Source organism: Pomacea canaliculata, linkage group LG1 (genome assembly GCF_003073045.1).
Source record: "Pomacea canaliculata isolate SZHN2017 linkage group LG1, ASM307304v1, whole genome shotgun sequence".
Taxonomy (NCBI): Eukaryota; Metazoa; Mollusca; class Gastropoda; order Architaenioglossa; family Ampullariidae; genus Pomacea; species Pomacea canaliculata.
This window is the reverse complement of record NC_037590.1, coordinates 26,113,664-26,135,905: the sequence shown is the minus strand read 5'-3', so window position 1 is coordinate 26,135,905 and position 22,242 is coordinate 26,113,664. Positions and strand designations below refer to the sequence as shown.

Genomic DNA, 22,242 nt, shown 5'->3' with positions numbered 1-22,242 from the left:
TGGTAACACAATGTTGAACGGACAGAGGTCTTATCAATTAAGGGCTAATAAGGTAGGGGAATCCATGGTAGAAAAGTGAAACATAGCTGTTACATAAAGATGAATATTTAGGCCATATCAAAAGAAATATGTGTATGTAAAGCCTCAGTGATGATGTATGCTGTAGCATGGGTAGTAGGCTCAAATATCTAGACCTGTGGCAAATAACAAAATAAATTAATAAATTAATTAAATAAATTCTTAAATTCCACTAGCTGTGATGATGTGTCAGCCTGAGGTGACCTTGTGCGGGGTGCCCACTGAACCTCCTGTTGCTGTGTTACTATATGAGTGGGTGTGTGTGCACATGTGTGTGTGTATGTCGCCAGAATCTATTCCCTTTCATCTCCTACATAATCTTCCCTCTAGTGTGCTGGCGTTGCATTATACCTGTAATTGCCCTTGCGGAATTAATAAAGTTGTATTGTATTGTATTGTAAATATCTAGACGTGTGGCAAATTTTAATTAGGGGTCAAGTTGCAAGTTCACCAGCAAGTGAACTGATTTGTGGATTCCTGAAACTACCATCCAAATGGTAATACTGTGAATGACCATGTGTGACAATTATGGAAATACACAGCACAGAAATCCTTGCCCAGACAAGTGATTTCAGGGTTTATGCCTGGGTTAGGAGACTGAATTATTGAAATAGCTATTAGTATACCTCCTGCTGGTGTAGAACCTGTTCTAGCAGACTGGCAGAGGAGAAAGTATCTGCTGTGTACCTAAAAATTGCATGACTAAGTGTACATGAAGCTCCCTGGAACAGATTATTCAGTGTTAGATTGCTCTCTCTGGACTTACATGATGGATGTGTAGATTACTTTTGTTAATAGTTTGTGTACCTGACAATGTAGTCATTGATGACACTGGCCTAGACTTGCTACATGCATATGATAAAGTTTGATCCTTTGAGGAGCTATATAAGGATTGTTGTAGCACACCTCATGGTGTTACGGAATAGCATACTGAGTGACAAAAGTCAATCCTGACATTATTACCTTTTGCTGGTGTTATTCATTTGTGAATGCATGATTTTGAATACTAATATTTCTTCAATATGAAAGGATTTCAAGATGCTGGCGGACACAAAACAAAGCGACTGGAAGCTGCATGTCAATAAGTTAAGCTTCTATACAGCGGACGCGAGATGAGTCAACACTGTTCCACTGCGCACGTGTAGAGTTGGCTGTCCTTTTCTTTAGAGTCTCTAATCTGGCTAAACAAAAGATGGAAGCAAATGAGATGAGCAGTCCCACCAGAAGGGACATCAGTCTGAGAATCCTGATGTAAAACTCGAAAGCCTTTGAAGGAAAAGGTGGTAAAAGGTAGGAGAAGAGTCTCCTGTAGTGCTATAATATTAGGAGAGAAACAAGATGCTAGCCAGGCATTTCAGATCCCTCAACAGTTCCATTGAAGGATTGATGACATATTCATCTGTGGGAAAGATGCAGAGCGCTGTACAGAAGCAGAGAAAGAAGAGGAAAGAGGAGGAAGGGTGGAGGGATAGGGAAGTCAATACTGAACGTCTCTTATCCACATCCCTCCCCCTTTAGCTATGAGAGGTAAAACAGAAACAGGGAATGATGTTACTGTTGTGGCAGCTGCATGTGTTTTTTGCCGAGTAGTAAATTTTCACGCAAATTTGGTTTTGTTTTTGCGTTCTTATTTGTCTGCAGTGTGGTATTCTTGTTCCTTGGTGATTTTGTGCTGCTTGCTTGCTGGCATACAGTGTTTCTGATTGGTGAAGAGGGATACTTGGACTGTGATTCTTGTGTGATCCGAGATGCTTGTGATGACTGGGTGCTTGTAGAAGGAGGGGCATAGCCTGACGGATTGGGACAGGGCCCTCAGAAGAGACCTATGTCATGTCCGTCTGGATAGATACAGAGGCTGATGGTTGTCTTGCGGCAACTGCCAAGTAGGAAATGGAGCTTACAGCAGATGTTCCTGAGGAGCCATCCACTACGTGATGGTGAGCATCAGTGTAAGATATGCCAGATTTCAAGCGTACGTGCTGAATGGCTGCCTCTTCCTTCCACTTCGGGTAGTCTCTGGAAGAAGCAACATGAGACCTGCCACAGTTAGCACATTTGGTGCTTTGAGATCAATTGCAGCATAGCCTGTCCCACCAGAGCAAAAGCAACAGGCTTGGGACTTGCAAAAGCTAGCTCCATGGCCATAATGCTGGCAGCTGAAGCAGCACAATAGTGAAGGTATAAAAAGAGAGACTTTGACCTGCAAATACCCGACCTCAGTGAAGTCAGGTATTTGGAACAAACAGACATTTAATAGCAGAGAAATTGGGAAAATGTTCTTTAACCCTTTTGCTATTGCGAATGGGGAGGGACGAGAGCAGCTGAAGCAGATTTTCATGCTAGCTCCAGTGCATGCAACTTAAAGCAAAATGGAAAATAAATCTTTTAACTGTGATTGTTTCTAAATTGCCTGCTTCTTGAAAGCCTTGAAACCTTGGCCTTGTCATTCTTTTTTGAATATCCATTATGTTTAAACAGTATACAGTATCCCCCTATACTGCCCTTCCAATTCCCTAATCTCAGTACATTGTGTTTCATTGCAAATGCAGGCAGTCTGAAGAAGTAATATCCAGATCCTTAATGAGAGCAGGTGGAAAAGAGGGCTTGAAATGCAGGTCAATCTGTATTTGACAAAGTCCACCCACTTTCATTGAAAATGCCACATGGTGTCTCAATGAACTTTGGTGGAAATCTGTAGTGCTGCTTCAACTTCCAGATGGTTTCCCTGTCGATGGAGTCAAAGGCCTTCTCAAAAATATAAACAACATAAATAATTTTTAAAAATGGTTAGTTTTACTTGAACCACTTACCTGTTCCTCCTGTCTTATCTTCTTGTTGCACATCAACCCCGTGCTTGAAAAACACTTGGAGAACATTGGCTGCACCCTTCCCAGCAGCCCACATAAAAGCTGTACGACCCTCAAGGTCAGGTTCATCCATATTTTTCCAAGAGAGAAAGACATCAACTGTTTCCTAAAATTTGAAACATATTTAAATTATTTAATAAGGAACAACATGCCATAACCCAAAAAAAAAGGAAATCCTTCACAAGCATGATGATCTACAACATATTCAATATCCGTCATTCTGAATAACAATAAAATAAGAAAGAACTTTTAAGATGACCCAATAAGTGAAGCAAGTATTTTAGCACCTCTAATTAATGTTCTCAGGTAAGCTTTTAAGAAAGCCTCTCTGAATTTAAAAAAAAAAAGGAGTCCTTACATCAAAGTTGTTTTGTGCAGCATAATGCAAAGGTGTTGCACCATTAGAATCCGAACTTGTGCAGTCAGCACTGTTCTGAAGTAGCAGCTTAACTATCCTGGAATGACCTTAAAAGACACAGGGGAAATATAACATCCTGTTTTATCTCTCTTATGAACAAATATGACAGAATTAGGAATAAATCAATATACATTTCTACATATTAGAATAAAATTCTTCACTGCTGCCAATGATAAAACACTGTTAACAGAAATGATGTGAGTTACAAGCATCAAATAATACATATGGATGCAAGCTGCATCAGTTGAAAAACCTTAAATGAGATGGCAGTATTGGAGCTATAGATTTGTTTGTGTTTGTGCTTAATGCCATCCAAGTAACCAAGGCTATATCACAGCAACAAAAAGTAATCTTTTTTTTTTAAACATTTATTTTCCATAAACACATTTCATTACATAAACATATCAACCAAATCATACTCATTGTAATATGACAAACATACATAACAATATCACAAACATCAAGTAGTGCCAGAAATCTTGGATATATTAACATTTCCAAAAATATGATGAAAGGTTTTTTTTTTATCACCTCTGCAGAAGTCCCAAATATCGTCCTACTCTAGACCCATATTAAATAGAATTATTTTTGTCCCCAATATTCTATCCAGGTCTCTGATTTGAAGCCATTTCAATCCACTATCCAATATCTAATAACTAAATTTTTTTTTAAATATATAAACATTTATTCTTCATTTACACATTAAACCTATTACAGGCATAACATTCTCTGCTTAAGCCATTCACGCCATTCAAACAATTGTCCTTGCTACATGAAGGACCCTCTCGAAGTGATGCAGAAGAGATGGTGGTCTAACAACCGTTGATCTTCTTTGTCTGAAACCTTGCACCAAAACACGAAAGGTGCTTTGTAAGGAGTTGGGACGAGCACTCACGCATACTGTCCTATTTCCTGTCACCTGCAGACCTGATGTTACAAGTGCCTACTCTGTGACCAGAGTAAGGTATCCTGCTGCCAAGAGCAGAACGACTTCTTGAAGAGACAGAGGTTTCTCTAATTGAAACTCTGTTTTAAGAGAGGGCTGTACATCTCTTGGCAACTCTACCATGTCTCTTGTCTGGTGGTGGCAGACTGGTGATAGCAGACTTAATGCTTGATGATGAAGACTTGAGTTTTCAAAGTATCTCACTCTGATGTGTATGCTCTAAGAGTTCGGTGGCAAAGCCCTGATTCTGGGTCCATCACAGGTTTGGGCTGTACACAGCACATGATTGGTCAGTCACTCTCACAACCACGCTCACTGTTCACATATCTACATAAATGCAGCCAATCATGCATCACCACTAGTCTGAGACAATAACAGTCATCCAGCCTCTGGAATTCATTCCTTACCTGAATTGACCCATGTCAGATTATAACGGCTGAAGAGTGGTATTACCTGAAATGACCTGTGTCGTTTCCTTTGTCACATTTGAGGTTTTGTACAATCAGGGAAACTGAGTTCAAAAATGTAAAAGAAGAAATCTGCAATGAGCAGAACGCTTCCCATTTTTCTGCCCCCAAAAATGCAAAAATCTTTTTTTTTAAAAGTAAATGTTTCTTTTTTTGTCAAAAGTTCTATATTTAATAACTGCAAGAAAAGATCACTTTCTGATAACATTTGCACTGTCAAACAATAATTATAAACAGTACAGGCACCAGTTTTCATTTCTAGTCACGTGGTAAACAAAAATCTTGCTTAGTCTGAAATCATGGCATAAAGTCTCTTGACTTGATGACAGTTCGAATGCAACCATCCATTGCATCCATCCCATAGACTGATTTTGATGCCTCACTCACTGTCCTGACACAGCTTTGGACTCCCTGAGAGTGGCAAGATATCTGACTGATGAAGGTTGGAGTGACAAGCTGCTGGAGTTCTTCATCTGAGAGGTGCTTTATGAGAGGTGGTTCTAGTGTGAATTCCTCCATTGATGGCAGTAAGTCTTGCAACATTTGAGCACACTCCTTTAGTTTGGGAGGTCAAAATTCTGTGACTTGATGTTGAGACCCACCAGCTTCCTTGGCAAATGGTCTTTATTATTTATGTCTACTGCTGCCTTCCTATTAACTTTACCTTCATCTCCAAGCATTGACAGAAGAGCATTTTCCTGATGGGCCCAGTACGAGTTACGTTGTATTATGGGCCATGTTATATTGCGACACGTTGATGATAACAAACTCTGTTGCTTAATTTGTTCAAGTGCTTTGGTCAATCAGTGCATCTTGGGTGACACTTGATACTAAACCATGTAGGTCCATAACAAGCAGACAATTGAAGTGTGCCAGGGAATACAGTTCATTCTTCTTGGTCCTATTCGCTCCCAGTGGAGCATAGGGCCGCAACCACATCCCGCCATCGGACCCAGTTCTGGGCATCCCTTTCCAGTTGGGACCATGTCATACCAGCTGTCTCCACCTCTCTGTGGACTGATCTCCTCCATGTCTGTCTGGGTCTCCTAACCTTGCGCCTCCTCTGTGGGTTCCAGCTCAGAGCTTGTCTCATTAAATTGTTGGCCGGCTTTCGCAAGGTGTGACCGATCCAGCCCCACTTCTGCTTCTTGATGTCTTGGCTGGCAGTTTTTGGTTGGTCCTCTCCCACAGGTCTATATCTGAGATCTTCTCGGGCCATCTGATGTTGAGGAGGTGGTGCAGACATCTGCTGACAAAATTCTGAATCTTGTTGGTGATGGTGATGGCGTTTGTCACAGGCCATGTCTCAGATCTACACAGAAGGACTGACTTTACATTTGTGCTAAAGATGCGGATCTTGGTGTGTAGGTGTGTAGAGATAACAGTCCAGTTAAATGGAATTGAATTTGAAGGAGATGGAGCAATGGGATGAATATGACTAATGTGCATAGCAGGACAGAGCTGATGCCTCAGCTACAGCTCCACCATGTGGAACTTTAGAGCTAGCTGTAAAAGAAAGAATAGAAACCAGGATAGAAAGAATTTCCTTCAGGTGTTGGAGAAAGATGAGATCTCTGAGGTCAACTTTTTTAAACACTGAGAGGTCAAGATGAATCTCAGGAACAGGAAAAGTCCAAGGAGCTGGCAGGCAAGGAAGAAGCTTTACCTGCTGGATATTTACTCCGGCCCCCTGTAAATGGGATATAACATGGAGAGATAATGGTCTCGGCTTCTTGGCACGAATGATATACAAGGCAGCATACCAAGGATAAAAAATTAGCATGGTAGGCAGGGTTTCCAGCTTGAGCTTATAAATGACAGACATAAGTTTCAAATGTGGGGTTTACCAACATCTGTGTATAAAATTTGTACAGGAGTGGTGCCAAAGGCACCGTGCATTTTGCATCTTGGATTTCATCATATGAATATCTAAAAAGTTACTGAGGTGGAGGAAGGGAGGAGCCAAACTGCAAGGTCTGATCAAAATTATTACGATGTTTCACTTTTGCAAGGTACTTCAACACAGATTTTTTTTTGTTAGATTCACATCTTTACTTGCTATATTTAGCATTTTACAACTAAATTAAACTGAATAAGAGGAAAAATCTGTAGCATCTCACCTAAAAAAGCTGCCCAGTGCAAAGGAGTGCGGAACATGTTATCCAAAGCTGACACTGTGCATTTTTCAACGGATGTCTGAAAAAGTAAAAACATTTTCCCATGTCCTATTTACTTGGACCATTAATTAAGGAAGTTATCTGAGACAAATCTTATGTGAAAAAATGGAACTTAATTCAAATAAAATCACCAATAATGAACTTCTCAGACAAATTCCATAATTCATATCCACAGCACAGCCAAAAACAGACTTTTGCTAATGACCCTTGCAACACTAGAGAAACCATAAAGAAAATGAATCACTTCCAGATCTTCTTTTCATATATACTTGCTATATATGCATAGCTCATAATAGGCAGACTGACAGACAGCTGTGACTTGTGCAGTGTGCAGTGACCATAAATCCCAGATTCCTGACAAAGGACGCAAAAGTGATGTTGGTTTCGCCTACCTTGATGTGATTTGGTGGACAAACGAATGAGGACGTAAGAGTGCTTCCATTTTATCATTGTTTTGTCATTGTTAAGGTTAACTTTGTTTGTTACTATCCAGTCTTTGACGTTGTTAATACAGGCTTCTATGGTGCTTGTAGCAAAGTGAGACTCAGCCGGTGGAGTGGACCAGTAAAGTTGCATGTCATCTGCATATGACTGACGAGAAACCTTGTGAGACAGGATGCAAGATGAAAGTGGTTTCACATATAGAATGAACAGAACTGGGCCGAGTACTGAGCCTTGGGGCACACCACAGGAAAGTGGAGCAAGGCAAAATGTTTGACTGTCAACAAACACAGTGCCATATCCAGCTGTGCTTTTCAATGCAACCATATCAACACAGCATAACGAGAGAGTCTAAAATCCCAGAATTTTATTTTTCAATTTCAGTTCAACCTAGTTTTTTGTTTCTCAGGTTGGAAATCCATCTACAGGAGGTTAAACTCCTACCTTGGAATTCTGAAAACAACTTCTCAGCCTCTCAGTTTTAGTGGTGGTAAGCCATTTTATTTATACAAGATCTTTCTTTAAGTCTCAAAAATAAACACAGAAGATTCTTATTCTTCCATGAGAACAGAATAAACATTCACAGATGTCGCAATCTCACCAGAAGATCCACTATACTCTGATTTCCATCAGCAACAGCTAAATGCAAGGCTGTCCTTCCTTCATAGTCTTGCCAATTAATAACACTTGGTGTTGTTTCCTGCAAATTTAAGAAAAAAGATAGGCAACTCTTTTGCTCGTAAATAAATATTGCATTTCTAGCCTAAGATATATTATTTTTAAATATATGTACCACTTGACAAAGTGCTCTCCAGCCATTTATGCCCTACTGACATATGAGACTAAGATTCGTTACATAATAATTCATCAAATGTCAGTTTCTGTGATGACTTTTGTGTGCAATGTCAATCTTTTATCATCTATGTATTGTCTATCAAAGATTGAGCATTTTGCACATTTTTCAAACAGTCAAGTAATAAAAAACATGCTGTGCAAACAAATGTCTATAACAGAAGAAAACTTTGGTCTCTTCAATGGTTATTTTGTGATAACTTATTTAATGTTAACGGATGTTTTTTTTGTTACATTTAAAAAGCAGTTGCGCTAATAGCCCATAGCACAACGAGTTTTCTTTCATGTAAATGAACTTACCATGTCAGGATACTCTCTATTTGGTTGGGTTTTTTTTAGGATAAAGTTCATAATATCAGATAATTTGACTTGTTTTCTCACAACTATGTGATCGTGTCATATGCTCTCAAACATGGGCATTACAGTTCATTTTGAGATCCTGTTTCTACAAAATGTATCACTATTTTATTGTCTAGTCTGATGAAATAAATGCTTGCAAAGGTGGCCAAACAGAACATGCATATAGTCCAGTTGCATCAACTTCCTATATTTCAGATGAAGTGTACATTTTCTTCACGTTGCTTCTTCTTCTTCTTGTCCTCTTCGTGCATCGGGTTGCACATAAGGCCTCGACCAGAGTACGCCACTGATGTCGATTGGCTGAAACCCGCTCTAGGTGACCCCATGTCCAGCCCTTTCCTTTCATCTCCCTTTCCACTGTTCTTCTCCAAGGTTCCTTTGGGCGGCCTCGTTTTCTTCGGCCGTCTGGAGTCCATCGCAGGGCGACTCTGGAGAGGTCTGCTGTCTGCTGGCAGAGCACATGTCCAATCCATCGCCAACGCCTTCATTGAACCTGCATGGTCATGGACTCGGTTTCAGCTCTTCAGTGGAGTTCTTCGTTGGTGATCTTATTTGGCCAAAAGATCTTAAGTAGGCGCCTGAGGCATCTGTTTTGGAAGACGTCAAGTCTTTACAGATGGATTTGGTCATCTTCCATGACTCGGATCCGTAAAGGAGGGTGGTGATCACAGTTGACTGGAAGATTCTCAGCTTAATCTTCTGACTGATGTTTTTCGCTTTCATGTGCTCCTGAGTGAGGCGAAGGCGTGGCTGGCTTTCGTCAGACGGGCTCGAATCTCCACATCCCCGGTGTTTGACATTTTGGACCCAAGATAGGTGAAACTGTCAACTTCCTCAATCTCTTCTCCATTTAGTTTGATGCTGTCTTGGATTCTGGCGTTCACTCTCATACTTTTCATTTTCCTTGCACTGACCAAGGTTTCCAGCTGTTTCTGAGAAGGCATTTGTTTTTTCTTGCATGTCTTAGTGGCGATGCGACAACAGGGCAATGTCATCAGCAAAGTCCAAGTCTTCCAGCGTTGTTATTGCTGTCATAGTCACGGTCCATCTGATCCCTCTCTTCTCACTGTCGGTGGAAGTCTTCATGATCCAGTCCATGGCCAGGATGAAGAGGAACGGCGACAGAATGCAACCCTGTTTCACCCCAGTACTGACGTTAAAGAGGTCTGTGAGCTCCGTGTCACAGACAACCTGGGATTTGAAATTGCTAGTACAGCATTGCAACGACCTGAACAAGTTTCGCAGGGACTCCATAATGCCTCAGGATCTTCCATATGGACTCTCGGTGAATGCTGTCAAAAGCCTTCTCCAGATGAAATTGATTTACAGTGGTGTGTTCCACTCTTTGCTCCACTCCAGAATCTGTGGCAGAATGAAGATGTGTTCAGAGCAGGATCATCCAGGACGAAATCCTGCTTGCTGTGGTCGGAGGTCTTTCTCAAGAGTTACCGTCAGTCTTGACAAAACAATCTTGCTGAAGACCTTGCTGGTGAGGGAGAGTAGTGTTATGCCCCTCCAATTATTGCAGCCACCAAGATCTCCTTTCTTGGGTAATTTGAAGATGAGCCCTGTCTTCCACGCAACAGGGAGCTGTCCTGATTCCTAAATTTGCCTGAAGATTTTAGTCAATATGGGAGCTGTCACATTCACATCTGCTTTCAACATCTCTGCTGTAATTCCATCTGCCCCTGGTGCCTTGCCGCTCTTCATTTTCTTGATTGCTGCTGTCACTTCTTCCAAGCTTGGCGGGTCTGTGCAGATGTCAAGGTCTGGATGTCTGCAAGCTGAGGGGGATCTGGTCTGTTCAGAACTGACTCAAAATGCTCCCTCCAGGGCTGTAGTTTTTCTGCCTCTCCCTCGATAACATTAACATTCATGTCTTTCACTGGCACATCACTGTTCTTAAACCCATTGTTTAGCTGTTTGTTTATCTTGTACAGTGTCTTTAAGTCATTTTTCCTTGCTGCTATTTCAGCTTCAGCTGCCAATGTTTCTATGTAGACTCTTTTGTCAGTTTTAGTCAACTTCTTTACGTCTTTGCTTAGTTTTGTATATCTTTGTCTGTGTTGTTCTTTCAGGAGTTCAGATCTAGTGCTGTTGATTTTTTGTTTGGCTGACTTTCTCATTTTTCCATGTCTCTTCTCTGATCCATTGTTCTTTCTTCTTCCGTTGGAAACCCAGTATTTTCTCTCCTGTTTCCCGTAAGACTCGATTGAAGTCATCTAAGATCATCTCTTGTTGGTCTCCAAGAGCCTGGAACCTGTTCTTTACTTCCATAGCAAAGGCTCGTTTGGTGGCTGGATCTTTCAGTTTGCCGGAGTCCACTCTCTGCTGGCACGCCTGTTTTCCTCGCGATCGATGTAGCTTCAGAGAAACTGCGGCTATCACAAAAGTGTGGTCACTAGCAATGTCTGCTCCTCTGTAGGCTTTGACATTTTGAAGTGAGCTCCTCCATCTTCAGTTGATGATGACATGGTCTATCTGGTTCTTTGTGATCCCATCTGGTGATGTCCACGTTGCATTGTGGATGTCTTTGTGTGGGAAGAGTGTGCCTCCAATCAGTAGGTTGTTTTCTTCACAAAAGTCTGCCAGTCTCTCTCCGTTGTCATTGATGGTACCAATTCCATGCTTGCCCATGACATGCTCCATGCAGGTGTTGTCACTTCCCACCTTTGCATTGAGGTCGCCGATGATGAGCAGCATATCGTGGGCTGGAACGCTCTCTGAGGCTGCCTGGAGCTGATCGTAAAAAGCATCCTTGTCTTCTGCCTTGGAGGCTTCTGTTGGTGCATAGCAGGCCAGCACTATCGGCTTGGTGCACTCTTTGCTATTTAAAGAGGCTTTTCACTAACCCTTAAAATCTCTGTTGTACTCCCATTCAATTTTGTGTGAACAAATGTGGTTATTTTGTTTGAGAAAGTAGTCATTTCGATGTTGGTTCCATCACGAAAAGGCAGAACTGGATGTTGCCATGAACTTGCCATGTAAAATATATTCTCTGTTGGAAAAATTAAGGAATTTTGTAGAAACAACACAAAGTGTACAGGACTTGGATGTTTGTGATCAAATCACATAATGCCTAAAGAAAAAAGATAACAAGCTTTTCATAAAACTTTAATGAACACAAACTTTAATAATAAACAAAAGTACCAGAATGAGCTTGACACACTGCACCGCTTCTGGGTCACAACAGCTAGCTGCACAATGCAATGGAGTCTTTCCTTCTATGTCAGGAATGCCAATGTTAGAATCCTGGGTGGTTAAAAAAATATTGCAACAAAATCAGTTACAACTGTCATTTATGCCAAATTTATTAGTCCAAGTAGAAATAAAAAAGGATCTGTTTTACAAGGGAATAAATAGTAAACAAACAGTTAGCAAAGTAGTTTTATATTTCTGAAATGACTGTTCCTTTGCAATAGTGGCTCAACTGTTTGTTTAATGCCATGTTGACAACAGAGGTCATATCATGACATGAGATGATAATAATAGCTAAATAAATTCAGTTAAAAGGATAAAAACATAATAAAGCACTATTTTGAATTGCCCCTGGAGATCAATAAAGTTGTATTGTATCGTAAAGATAATAGGCCAATATAAAGAAATTGCCCTCAGATGAAGAGAGTAAAGTCATCTACAGTGAGGCATCCAGACTGATAAAAAGAGGAAAGTTCCCTTGAAAGTACACCTATTTCCTGTTCCCAAGATTCATAAAGAACATGGCCAATCTTCACTTTAGAGAAGATATGACTATGACACTGTTAAATAAAAAGTGGTTTAAGACCACGAAAGGCATATAGGAATAAACGTAAAATAGGTTGGTTGGTTGGTTGGTTAATTGGTTGTGTTTTACGACAAGCCAGCAACTAAGGCAATGTAAAAGTATTGTTATTTTAAAATGTTTTGGGGCAAGTTCCCCAAATGATAGAACCACAAACTCTTAATCAATAAAAGCCAACACAAGAAGCAAGAATAATGTTAAAAAAAAGTGAGTAAAGTGTAAAAAAGGGTTGTGGCCCACAAACAAATCAGAACCCAAAACTATCAAAACATTAAAAACTTAAATCTTATGATACAGCCTTATCCTTCTTAAAAATATAAAAATAGCTGCTAATGGGACGAACTTAAACAAGGAAAACAAAGAATTAAGTTGTCATAAAAAACTGCTGGCAGATACTCTGCAGTTCAGGACAAGTAATTAAAACATGTACCACACTAAAATTTTATTGACACCACGGACAAATTGGTGGTGGTTCACCTCGTAATAGGTGTCGCGTGTTTGCGTTGTTGTCGTGTTGTGCTTCCCGTACTGTGCTGGCCTGTCGTTGGGTGTGTGTGCGCGGATGAGGGGGATCAAGAGACAGCTCACGTGGTCCTTGTGTAACCCTATCCGTCTCGCGGCGTTGTCGTCGCACGTCAATTGCTCGCAGGGCCTTCACAGGTCTCTTCTATTCGGGACCGGACTACAACCCCCCCCCCTCCTTTGATTTTTCTCCCCCTTTTCTTTACCTTTTTCTTTTTTCGCGCGCGCGGGGTCCTTGGCGCATTTTTCTGTCTTTTCTGGAGAGTCTTAATCCAGCAACGGGCAGCGGCGGATGTGGGGGACGGTGTGAGACCGGAGCCCTGGCGGCCGGCACTGGTCTCTCCGTCACAAGCCTTTTTGGGTGGGTAGAGGTCTATTCTTTTGGGTTCCACACTATTCTAGTCTGTAGGGGCCCTGGTTGGCGGTGGGAGTGCGCGTGAAGACGAGTGAGGTCCAGCAGGGTGTGCGGGTGGTGTGTTTTCTTTGCGTCTATTGTGACTCGCCTGTGCACAGGGCAAACGTTATATTTTATTTGCTTGTTTATTCTAATCTATCCTTTTTATGTAGGTGTTAGAGAAGTATGAGATGTTTCTCTTGCATTATTTTACGTGTTTAATAAATTTGTTTTGTAACGTGAATTTTGTCTTTGTCATTGCTGTGTGGTCTGCGCTCAGCTGCGGTTCGAATGGTACATCACAAGCTGTCTCCGGCCGAGCAGGAGGTTGAGCGTTCGCGCCGACTGTGCGAGGGGTTAGGGGTGTGCATCTTGCAACGTCTGGGGATGGTACGCGACAATAGGTGCAATTGAGTGTCAAAGGTGTGTCCTAAACACAGTCTTGTCAAACTATACTTTCCGTGGCACAGAACGGTACAAAGATTGATGGTCGGAAAGACAGAGAAGGATGACATGTACTTGCTTTTTTTTTTTATTTCACCCCATAGTGAATAAGTGGAATTGCCAAAGGGAATGAACATAGGCCTACACTAGCATACTGTTAAGACAATTTTTCAGGAGCAAAATTAGATAAAAATTTTGTGCTCCTACCAACTGCACCTTTATTGCAAAATTAGACATAATGAGAGCAAAAAGGACTAAAGAAATGGAAAGAAAACTAGTTTTGTTTACCTGTTTAATCAGCATCTTGACATGTTCTAAGTTGCCATAAAAGGAAGCCCAGTGAAGAGCAGTCCTCTGAAATAGCAAAGAACGCTGCTTAAGAAAGATGATTAACAAGGTGAGATGCAGTATGCTTGTCAATGAAGGGAATGGCAATATTCTGAAGGCTAGACTTAACCACATTAACACATTCAATGTGACAAGATGTAATTGTTTTGTCAACCTGCCTTTTACATATGTAAGGATGTATCTTGACAAAGGAGTTACAAAAATAATTAGTAAAAAAAATAGGTTAAAGGGAAATTCAGTTCAATGATTGAAGGATGATTTTTATTGGATTTTTTCAATTCCAACAAAGTCTTATAAAAGCTGGTTTTAGTTCTGGAAAGCTGAGTACATTTTCAGCTATACAGATTTATTGTTTTGATGTGTCGGTAATCAATTTCACTGAGAATTATACAATTAGATTACAAAATCCTCAATGACTGTGCATTATTTTCTTGTTCAAAGTGTCAGAAATTTTTTGTGCATTTGGACCTCTGTCCCACTAGATTCTTCTTCTATATTTCAGCTTGCCATGCATCATACTATCAGTCTGGTAGCTGCAATGAAAGTTGCAATCTTCAGTAAATCTGCTGGCCCTTCATTGCTTCTCCCTTAGCTCTGCTGCCTCCAGCTTAGACAGCACACCACAGGTCATAAAAACTTGAGCATGTCTGCAGGATATGCTGTGGGGTTTGAGCTGCCATTTCACAAGGGCATTCGCTAGTGTGGTTGACAGTGATAGTCTTGCCCAGAATAACCCAGGCAGCAACAGTCTGAAGAAGACAGGAAAGTGATATTTGGCTAAACAAAAGACAGGAGTGGAAAAGAGCAACCTCTACTGAAGAGACATCAGTCTGTGAATCCTGGTGCAAAATATGAAGCTTTTGATGAAAAAGAGCTGGATGTTAGGAGAAGAGTCTCCTCTAAGGCTATGACAGAGAGAGAAAAATGAGACCCGAGAAAGCGGAGTTCTTTAAAGTTAGCTTGGATCCTTGAACAGTCCCACTCAAGGATAAAAGACATGTTTTATCTATTAGAGAAAGATGTAGAGAATCTCACTGAGGTAGAGGGAGAAGGCAGGGGATAATGGGATAGAAAAGGTGAAGACAAACTATGTCTACATCTATCTCTTGCTCACCAAGGGAGGCAAAATGATTAGAGACAGAGTAGCGTTAGCTGTGACAACCCCAGATGTCGGATGCTGAGTAGTAGGTTTACGTGGTGATGTTTTGGTTTTTAGCTGTGTCTCTCTTGTCTGTCTGGAGTGGAGTGAGTGACCTACAGTGTGGCTTTGCGGAGATTTTGTACTACACACTTGTCTGCCTCTAATGTTTCTGAGTGGTGTGGGTTGTGGTGCTTGTGTTGACAGTGAAAAGTGGGTACTATCACAGCCTGTAGGAAAGGTGGCATAGTGTGAGAGATAGGGACAGTGCCATAAAAGGAGACCCATGTCATCTCTGTTTGAATAAATGTAGAAATAGACAACTGTTTTCAATCCATCAGGGATCTCAACCTTCAGGACCAGTCACAGGTCACTCTGCATGTTAAATCCAGGGGGCGTAAATAAGGCCACACAAAAAAAAAACAATGGAAAAGAAGATATGATGGAAAAAAAGAAGACTGGAGAAAGATCAGTATAGACAGAATAGGAAAGATAAAACAGCAGTGTAAAAGAAGAAAGAGTTTTTTGGAAAAGAATACAGATGAAAGAGCTGGTAAGAGAGAACAAAATAATAGAAGAGAAAGGGGTGGGCTAACTCAGTCACCAAGCCAAAGGCTGGGTGTTCCCCCTGACCCCATGCCACAAGATGCTGTCCCCATGCAGGCCACTCAACCCTATCAATACTGAAAAACTTTCCTATGATAAAATCTGAAGACTAATGATAGAGACTTTGTACCTTGCTGTTATCCTGGTCATCAATCTCTCCTGGCAAAAGCTGACGAAGCAATATTCCCATGCACTTTGGCAGTTTGTGCCGTGTAATGAGATGCAGTGCTGTCTGTCCTTCATTATCTTTCTCTCTATAGTCTGCTCCACGTGACAGCAAAAGCTTCATCAGACGATAGTTGCCCTGAAAAGAAAAAGAGAGTTATTACTAAGGAAGACATTAGCCTAATTGTCACACTAACACAAAGGCAGATGTATGTTCTTTTAAATCAGGCATAAAAAAAGAAAATATCACAATTTTGTCTTGTGCTCTTCATAAATCTTGTCAATATGGGCCAGTACAATCCATCTATCAGCTAGGCCTGAAAGAAGCATAAGGAATGATGGGACGGATTCAATCTGTTCAGGAGTTACTTGTTGCAGACACTTCTTAAATTCTTCATCACTCATGCAACCTCTGTTGATTGTCTTCATTATGTTGATTTGATCTGTAGGACAATAACTTTTTTATGCAAATGAGAAGTGATAATATACTCCTGCTGACAACAAACTAAATTTTCAAGGTATGAAAAGTAAACAGAAAAGTAAAAGATAGAAAATAAAATATATAGGACTGAATTTTTTAAAAATACATTTTAGTAAAAATACCTAAATATATTATCAATGTAGTACATGAGGGAAAATGTCTCCTGCCTCAAACTAAAGAATTTCTAATATTTCAAATATTTATTCAATATTTTTATAGGATATTTACATTTTATTCTTTTATTAACCCTCTGTACATAGTGGTGCTACACTAAGGATGCATCCAAAAATCCTAAAGGCACACTAAACCTTATGACAAAACATGCTAAAAACATTCAAAAATTTAAAATTCTGCAAAAAAAAAAAAAAAAATAAAGCAAAACACAATAAAATGATAATGTACATTTTGTAAAATTTGTGAAAAATACTCCTAGATGTTACAAGTAATCACGAGTGATCATAAGAAGTAAACAAAAGTTCGGCTTGCGTTTCTTGTCACGACTACTGATTGCATGGTTTAGATGAATAATTTGAATATCTCCATCTTCCTCATTATCATTTTCATCAGAAACAACAAAGAACTCATCCTCTAATTAGAAACTTTCAGTTTAGGATACAAAGTCAGATATTTCTTGACTAACATGATGATGGCGAAAGGGAAGGAAGCCATGTGATCTTTTGTCTCATCTTGCTCTTCATTTTATTTGAATATCTTAAAACTTGTGTCCTTCAGTAAAATTATATCAATTGTTATTTTTAAATACTCCTAAAGCAATAAAGTAAATTTTAATGTAAGTGTTAAAACTGAGTGGCATTTTATAGCGGGCAACATATACATCTCCATAGAATAGGTCTTGGGCCATCAGACATTGAGACTTTACACATGCATACCCTCACACACACTACTTATCTTACATGTTCCAACTCTATTGCAACAAACCAACTAATTAACTAATCTCTGTTCTACTTATTAATTCTTTATTAAGGAGTTCTTTTATTTGCATCTTATTAACTTTGGCTAAAAATTTTGCTAAGCATATCAATAGCTCTTTAGTAAGGGATAGGTAAACCTCTGTTGTTTGAATAAAATGTGATTTGAAGAGTTGTTTATTCATGCGAAGGATCTCATAATATGGGCATCTAAGCAGGAAATGCTCTTCATCTTCTATGGTAGTTGTTTTTCTACAAGATGGGCAACCTAAATGTAATTCCATAGAAGCTTCAAACCATCTTTTATTCCCATTAAGTGAGCCATATAATAAGAGCTAATTTAAAGGGAAAGAGGTGGAGGTAAAAGAACCGTTTCCTGCAAATCCAGAAGAACAGGAGAGAAACATGCTGCAATACAGCAGAGAGCTCATAAAATTAGCTCATATCTTTTGACAATTCCACTGTAGGATACAAGCCTTAACTGTTTGAAAAAAATACACTGTCTAAAGGAGGAGATCGACAGGGTCAACAGGATGACAAAGGTGACAAGAAATGTCACTTGTCTACATCCATCCCTTGTTCCCTAAGGAAGGCAAAGCAATGACAGGTTGAGACAGATAAAGCAAAATCAGCTGAGATAATCCCAGATGTGATGCTGGGTTGCAGATATTGCTAGTAAGTGCTAATACCTTGTTATCCCATCTGCGCAAAGCCTGAGACTTTTTGTGTTCCACACTGATCCAAGAACTTTTAATGACACAAACCAAGGTACAAGTACAGGAATGCAGGAATAATAGTGTTATTTTGTACATAAGAATTGGTCTACTGTGCATGTCTGAACAGCCAAATTATAGTACGAAACTATTCAAGCTGTCAAAATTTATATTAGAATCATAAGTCATTTGCAACTTGCACTGGTACCTTGTGTGCTGCCCAGTGTAGGGCAGTGCGGCCACCTTTGTCCCGAATATTGATATGCGATCTTGCTTTCAGCAAAAGTTCAGCACATTCCAGTCGATCAGCCAGCACACAAAACATAAGAGGGGTGCGCCCAAACTGGTCACCCACATCCAAATCACTTGGTTCTGATTCTGAAATAAGGTCATCAATAGCATAAATAATATGACTATTTACTGAATCCAAAATTCTCACAACTAAATTCTGACTCTATTCACAGTTCTCTTTAATCTCATACACACCGTATTGCATAACGACATGATACATAAAGGAATTCAAAGTGGTTTATGTAAACAAACACGGAAGCTACCTAAGAGGTTTAATGTCTGGTGCAACAGCAACCGATACAGTTGAATAAGCCAAGAATCCATGCCGACTTTGGTGATAGAATAAATTGGTGTAGTTAGTCACCATGGATTCCTGGTAGTGTTAGCAATGCCAGATAGATAGCCTAGCAACTAAGCTACTAGGCATCCTGATTGGTTGGTACTCGGTAAGTGTAAACAGGTTAGGTGGATAACAACTTCCTGAGTATACAACAGGCATTTAGAGTGTGTGGACCACTATCGAAGGATAAGGAGAGTGAACCAAGGAGTTGACCAGCACGGATAGACCTAGCTGGTGAGTTGTCACCCACCTAGGCAGTTAGTAGTCAGATGTGATGCAGTGTAGAAACACTTTTCACCATCACTTTCACCTGGTCGCCGTTTAACACTATGTTGTTAGTTAACCATGGAATAGTGTGCTTGAGTGTGTGCATGTAGGGGTGAATATAGTTCAGCATTTAGGGACGAGAAGTGACTCTAGCTATTTACAGTCATTGAAATATTGTTCAATTGTGATAATCCATTTTTGTCATCATTGTATGCCGCTTATCAGGATAGCTGGGAAAAGGTGGTGTTATACAAATGCGCTTATTATTAGATTAACTTTTCATTTATAACTGTTTAGCTTAAATTTCACATTATTTATCGCAGATTCATTTTAAGTTAATTTATGGTTAGGTTACCCAGTAGTCTTATAATTTCATTTATGGCAATGTTTATTTTTTTATTTATGTTATTTGGTTTGTACTCTTTACCTGTTTATCTAAATCTAGAATTAAAGCTGAGGTTATATTGTCCATGCTAGGTACACTGCAGCCTTGAAATTAAAGAATGCATAACAGTCAACACTGTCTAATATTCAACCATAGTTCCAAACCACTGACCAATCTCCTGGGGAGATAATCCCTGGCCCCTGTCTCTCCTGACACCCTGGCACCACAATATAATGACCACTATGTTACATAGCGTAGTATCCCTTAAGGCAGTGGTTCTCAAAGTGTGGTCTGAATGCATAAGTCAGGTGGTCCATAGCTGATGGTCATCATATGCCAGCAAAGTGATGTTTAAATCGCCAGATACGTTAATAAGTCCAGTATTAATTTCACATGAGTTTTCATTTTATCAATGCCCAACTGCTTGTTTGCATAAAATGCCTGCTTACCAACTAAGTCTTTATGTCACAGCGTGAGCATTGTGTCATTTAACTGCATCATCCATTACCCTAAGTATACCCAGTGCACTTCCTTATTTTTAATTTTCAGGTGTACTTTGCAAAGTACGTGATTTTATGTAAACTTATTACTACTGTCACAGAAGCACATTTAATTTTGAATTGTAATGAAACAAATGCGGCATTTGAAATTCATGGTACAGTGATTTTAGGCCTTGGTGGTCCGCCGTATTTTTTACTTTAGTAAAGTGGCCTGCGGTCCGAAATACTTTGAGAATCACTGTAATAGTAGACAGTGGGCAGAGGTCTCTGAGATCTTGGTTTAAACAAAGATGCTGATGATCATTTTGCAATGACTGCCAAGTTGGAAGAGGAATTAGCATGAAGCCATTCGAAAAAAGTCTTCTAATATGTGATAGCAAGCACTGATGTTAGAAATCAGATTCCTTGAATGAATGTTGGATGGCTGGTTCTTTCTTCCATTTTGGACAGTCCTTTGAAAAACCATTGGGAACCACTTCAGGGAACATGTTGGGCAATTAAAAACCAATCACCTGCAGCATGACCAACCATACTGCAGCAAAGCAGCAGGCTGGGGACTTTTAAGAAGCTATCCTCGCTGGCAAATGAAGCAGCACAATGGACACTTTGACTTGACACTTTTACCAGAATAAAGGTGAATATTTTGGAAAAACAAAAAGTAAGAAAAAGAGGTTTTGTGGGTATAGATTTCCTATCTCTTTTGAAGAGGACCCATTGAGATGCCACTTCCATCTTAAATGTCAAGCTCCAACATCCCAGCAAGGATGATAAATGACTCCCCTTAAAAAAAGATGAAGGATCTGTGCAGTAAAGCTTTAATTGGTCTGTCTGTATATTGTTTCCGTCCCATCTCTTAAAGGCCTTCAAGATTCTGCACTGAACTAAAAATAGTACAAAGGTGTTTGATCAAGGTAAAACCTGATAAGGTGTTCTTAAAACCTTAAGTTATCACACACAAAAAAGTGATGAAAGTAGGTGGTTAGCTATGTGCCCTCTATTACTAGAAAATGGGGCCAGGCACTCTCAACAGACTTTCACATACTCCCTGCTCCCCACCCACCTACCTAGGATCATGGGGGCAATGTATTTGTGCCTTAATTTCATACTTGTAGAAGCAGACCACCAAGAACATACCAAGTATGGGTGCCCTCCTTGCTAGCAAGTATAAAATAGCATAAGGCAGTTGAGTCTGGGCATGTGACCCAGAAAAGCTTTCTAAGATCATCATTTAGGGAACCCTTGCGGGAAACTGAAGCCAAGGTGGACAGAAGAATAAGTGGTTATCTAAAATAAAGGAGAACTGACCTTACCATGCTGGACCTACGGTACCTTATGTCACTTAAGAAAATACTGATGGAAAGCCTCATCTGCTACTGTGCCCATTCAGCAAAATTTAGAAAGTCACTGGAATGATTTTCTTATTTTAAACAATATATAGATATTTAAAATAGAAGGTCAATATTAAGAAGAAATGCAGGGAAAACTGCTAAAAAAAAATCAATCAATACAGGTAGATTTTTTTTTTTTTTTTTTTGTTCCAGCGAGTTTATTTGAGAATGCTAGCTCTTCTGCAAAGCAAGTAGATTTGTTCAATTTTTGACCCTAAGAACATTTGGCTTATTCAGTTATTAATAATAATGAAGCACATTTATATAACGCTTTTACTCAGCACCAGCTCGGTTCAAAGCACCTTACATACACACATGCACCCAGACTCATGCAGTACTAAGCAGAAACACTGAAGGGCATCACACAACAGCCTTTTAGATATATGAGCACAACTCTCTTCATACAAGCAAAAGAAACAAATATTCATCCACACAACAAACAGAGAGGATGGAGGAAACCGGAGTACTTGGAGAAAACCACCTACAGTGAGACTGTTACATTCGCAGAGAGGTATATTAGACCAGAGAAAGGAATCCACAACACCTGATTCTCACTCTCCTAGTGACATGCACTTTACCCATTGCACCACCAACCACCAGCTACACTGGATGCTGACAGCAGCAGGTTGAAGTTATAAATTACAGAAACCCTGACAGATGTATAAATCTCAAAAATCATATTAAAATTGTATTTCTATATTTTGCCTCATTGTCCAAAGAAATTAGGGAAAAAATCATACGGGTGAAGAGCTCTGCAATCTAATTTCTGGTAAGGAACACACTGTAGGTCTCGCCACTTCTTATGTAAAGTATTAATCAAGACTTTATTTCCTCTTGCATCCAATTTACTCCTGAAGCCATTTTGACCTTCCTGCCCATGCAAATAGCTTATTGTATTGTATTTACTCTACTTCATTTTGAAATGTATATGCTTATATATCAGC

General features: G+C 39.8%; 1 protein-coding gene across 6 annotated transcripts in view; it reads right to left on the bottom strand.

The window, feature by feature from the left end:
• LOC112567181 (inversin-like) overlaps window positions 1–22,242 on the bottom strand; it is a 42,368-nt gene that overhangs the window by 18,347 nt on the left and 1,779 nt on the right. For all 6 annotated transcript variants that reach the window (XM_025243786.1, XM_025243776.1, XM_025243792.1 and 3 more), the window contains exons 3-10: window positions 18,336–18,505; window positions 15,970–16,143; window positions 14,036–14,101; window positions 11,757–11,858; window positions 7,996–8,094; window positions 6,897–6,972; window positions 3,304–3,410; window positions 2,889–3,051 (exon numbers count right to left, since the gene is read on the bottom strand). In XM_025243786.1, the coding sequence (XP_025099571.1) occupies window positions 2,889–3,051; window positions 3,304–3,410; window positions 6,897–6,972; window positions 7,996–8,094; window positions 11,757–11,858; window positions 14,036–14,101; window positions 15,970–16,143; window positions 18,336–18,505 (957 nt within the window). The remainder of the gene's footprint in view (window positions 1–2,888; window positions 3,052–3,303; window positions 3,411–6,896; window positions 6,973–7,995; window positions 8,095–11,756; window positions 11,859–14,035; window positions 14,102–15,969; window positions 16,144–18,335; window positions 18,506–22,242) is intronic.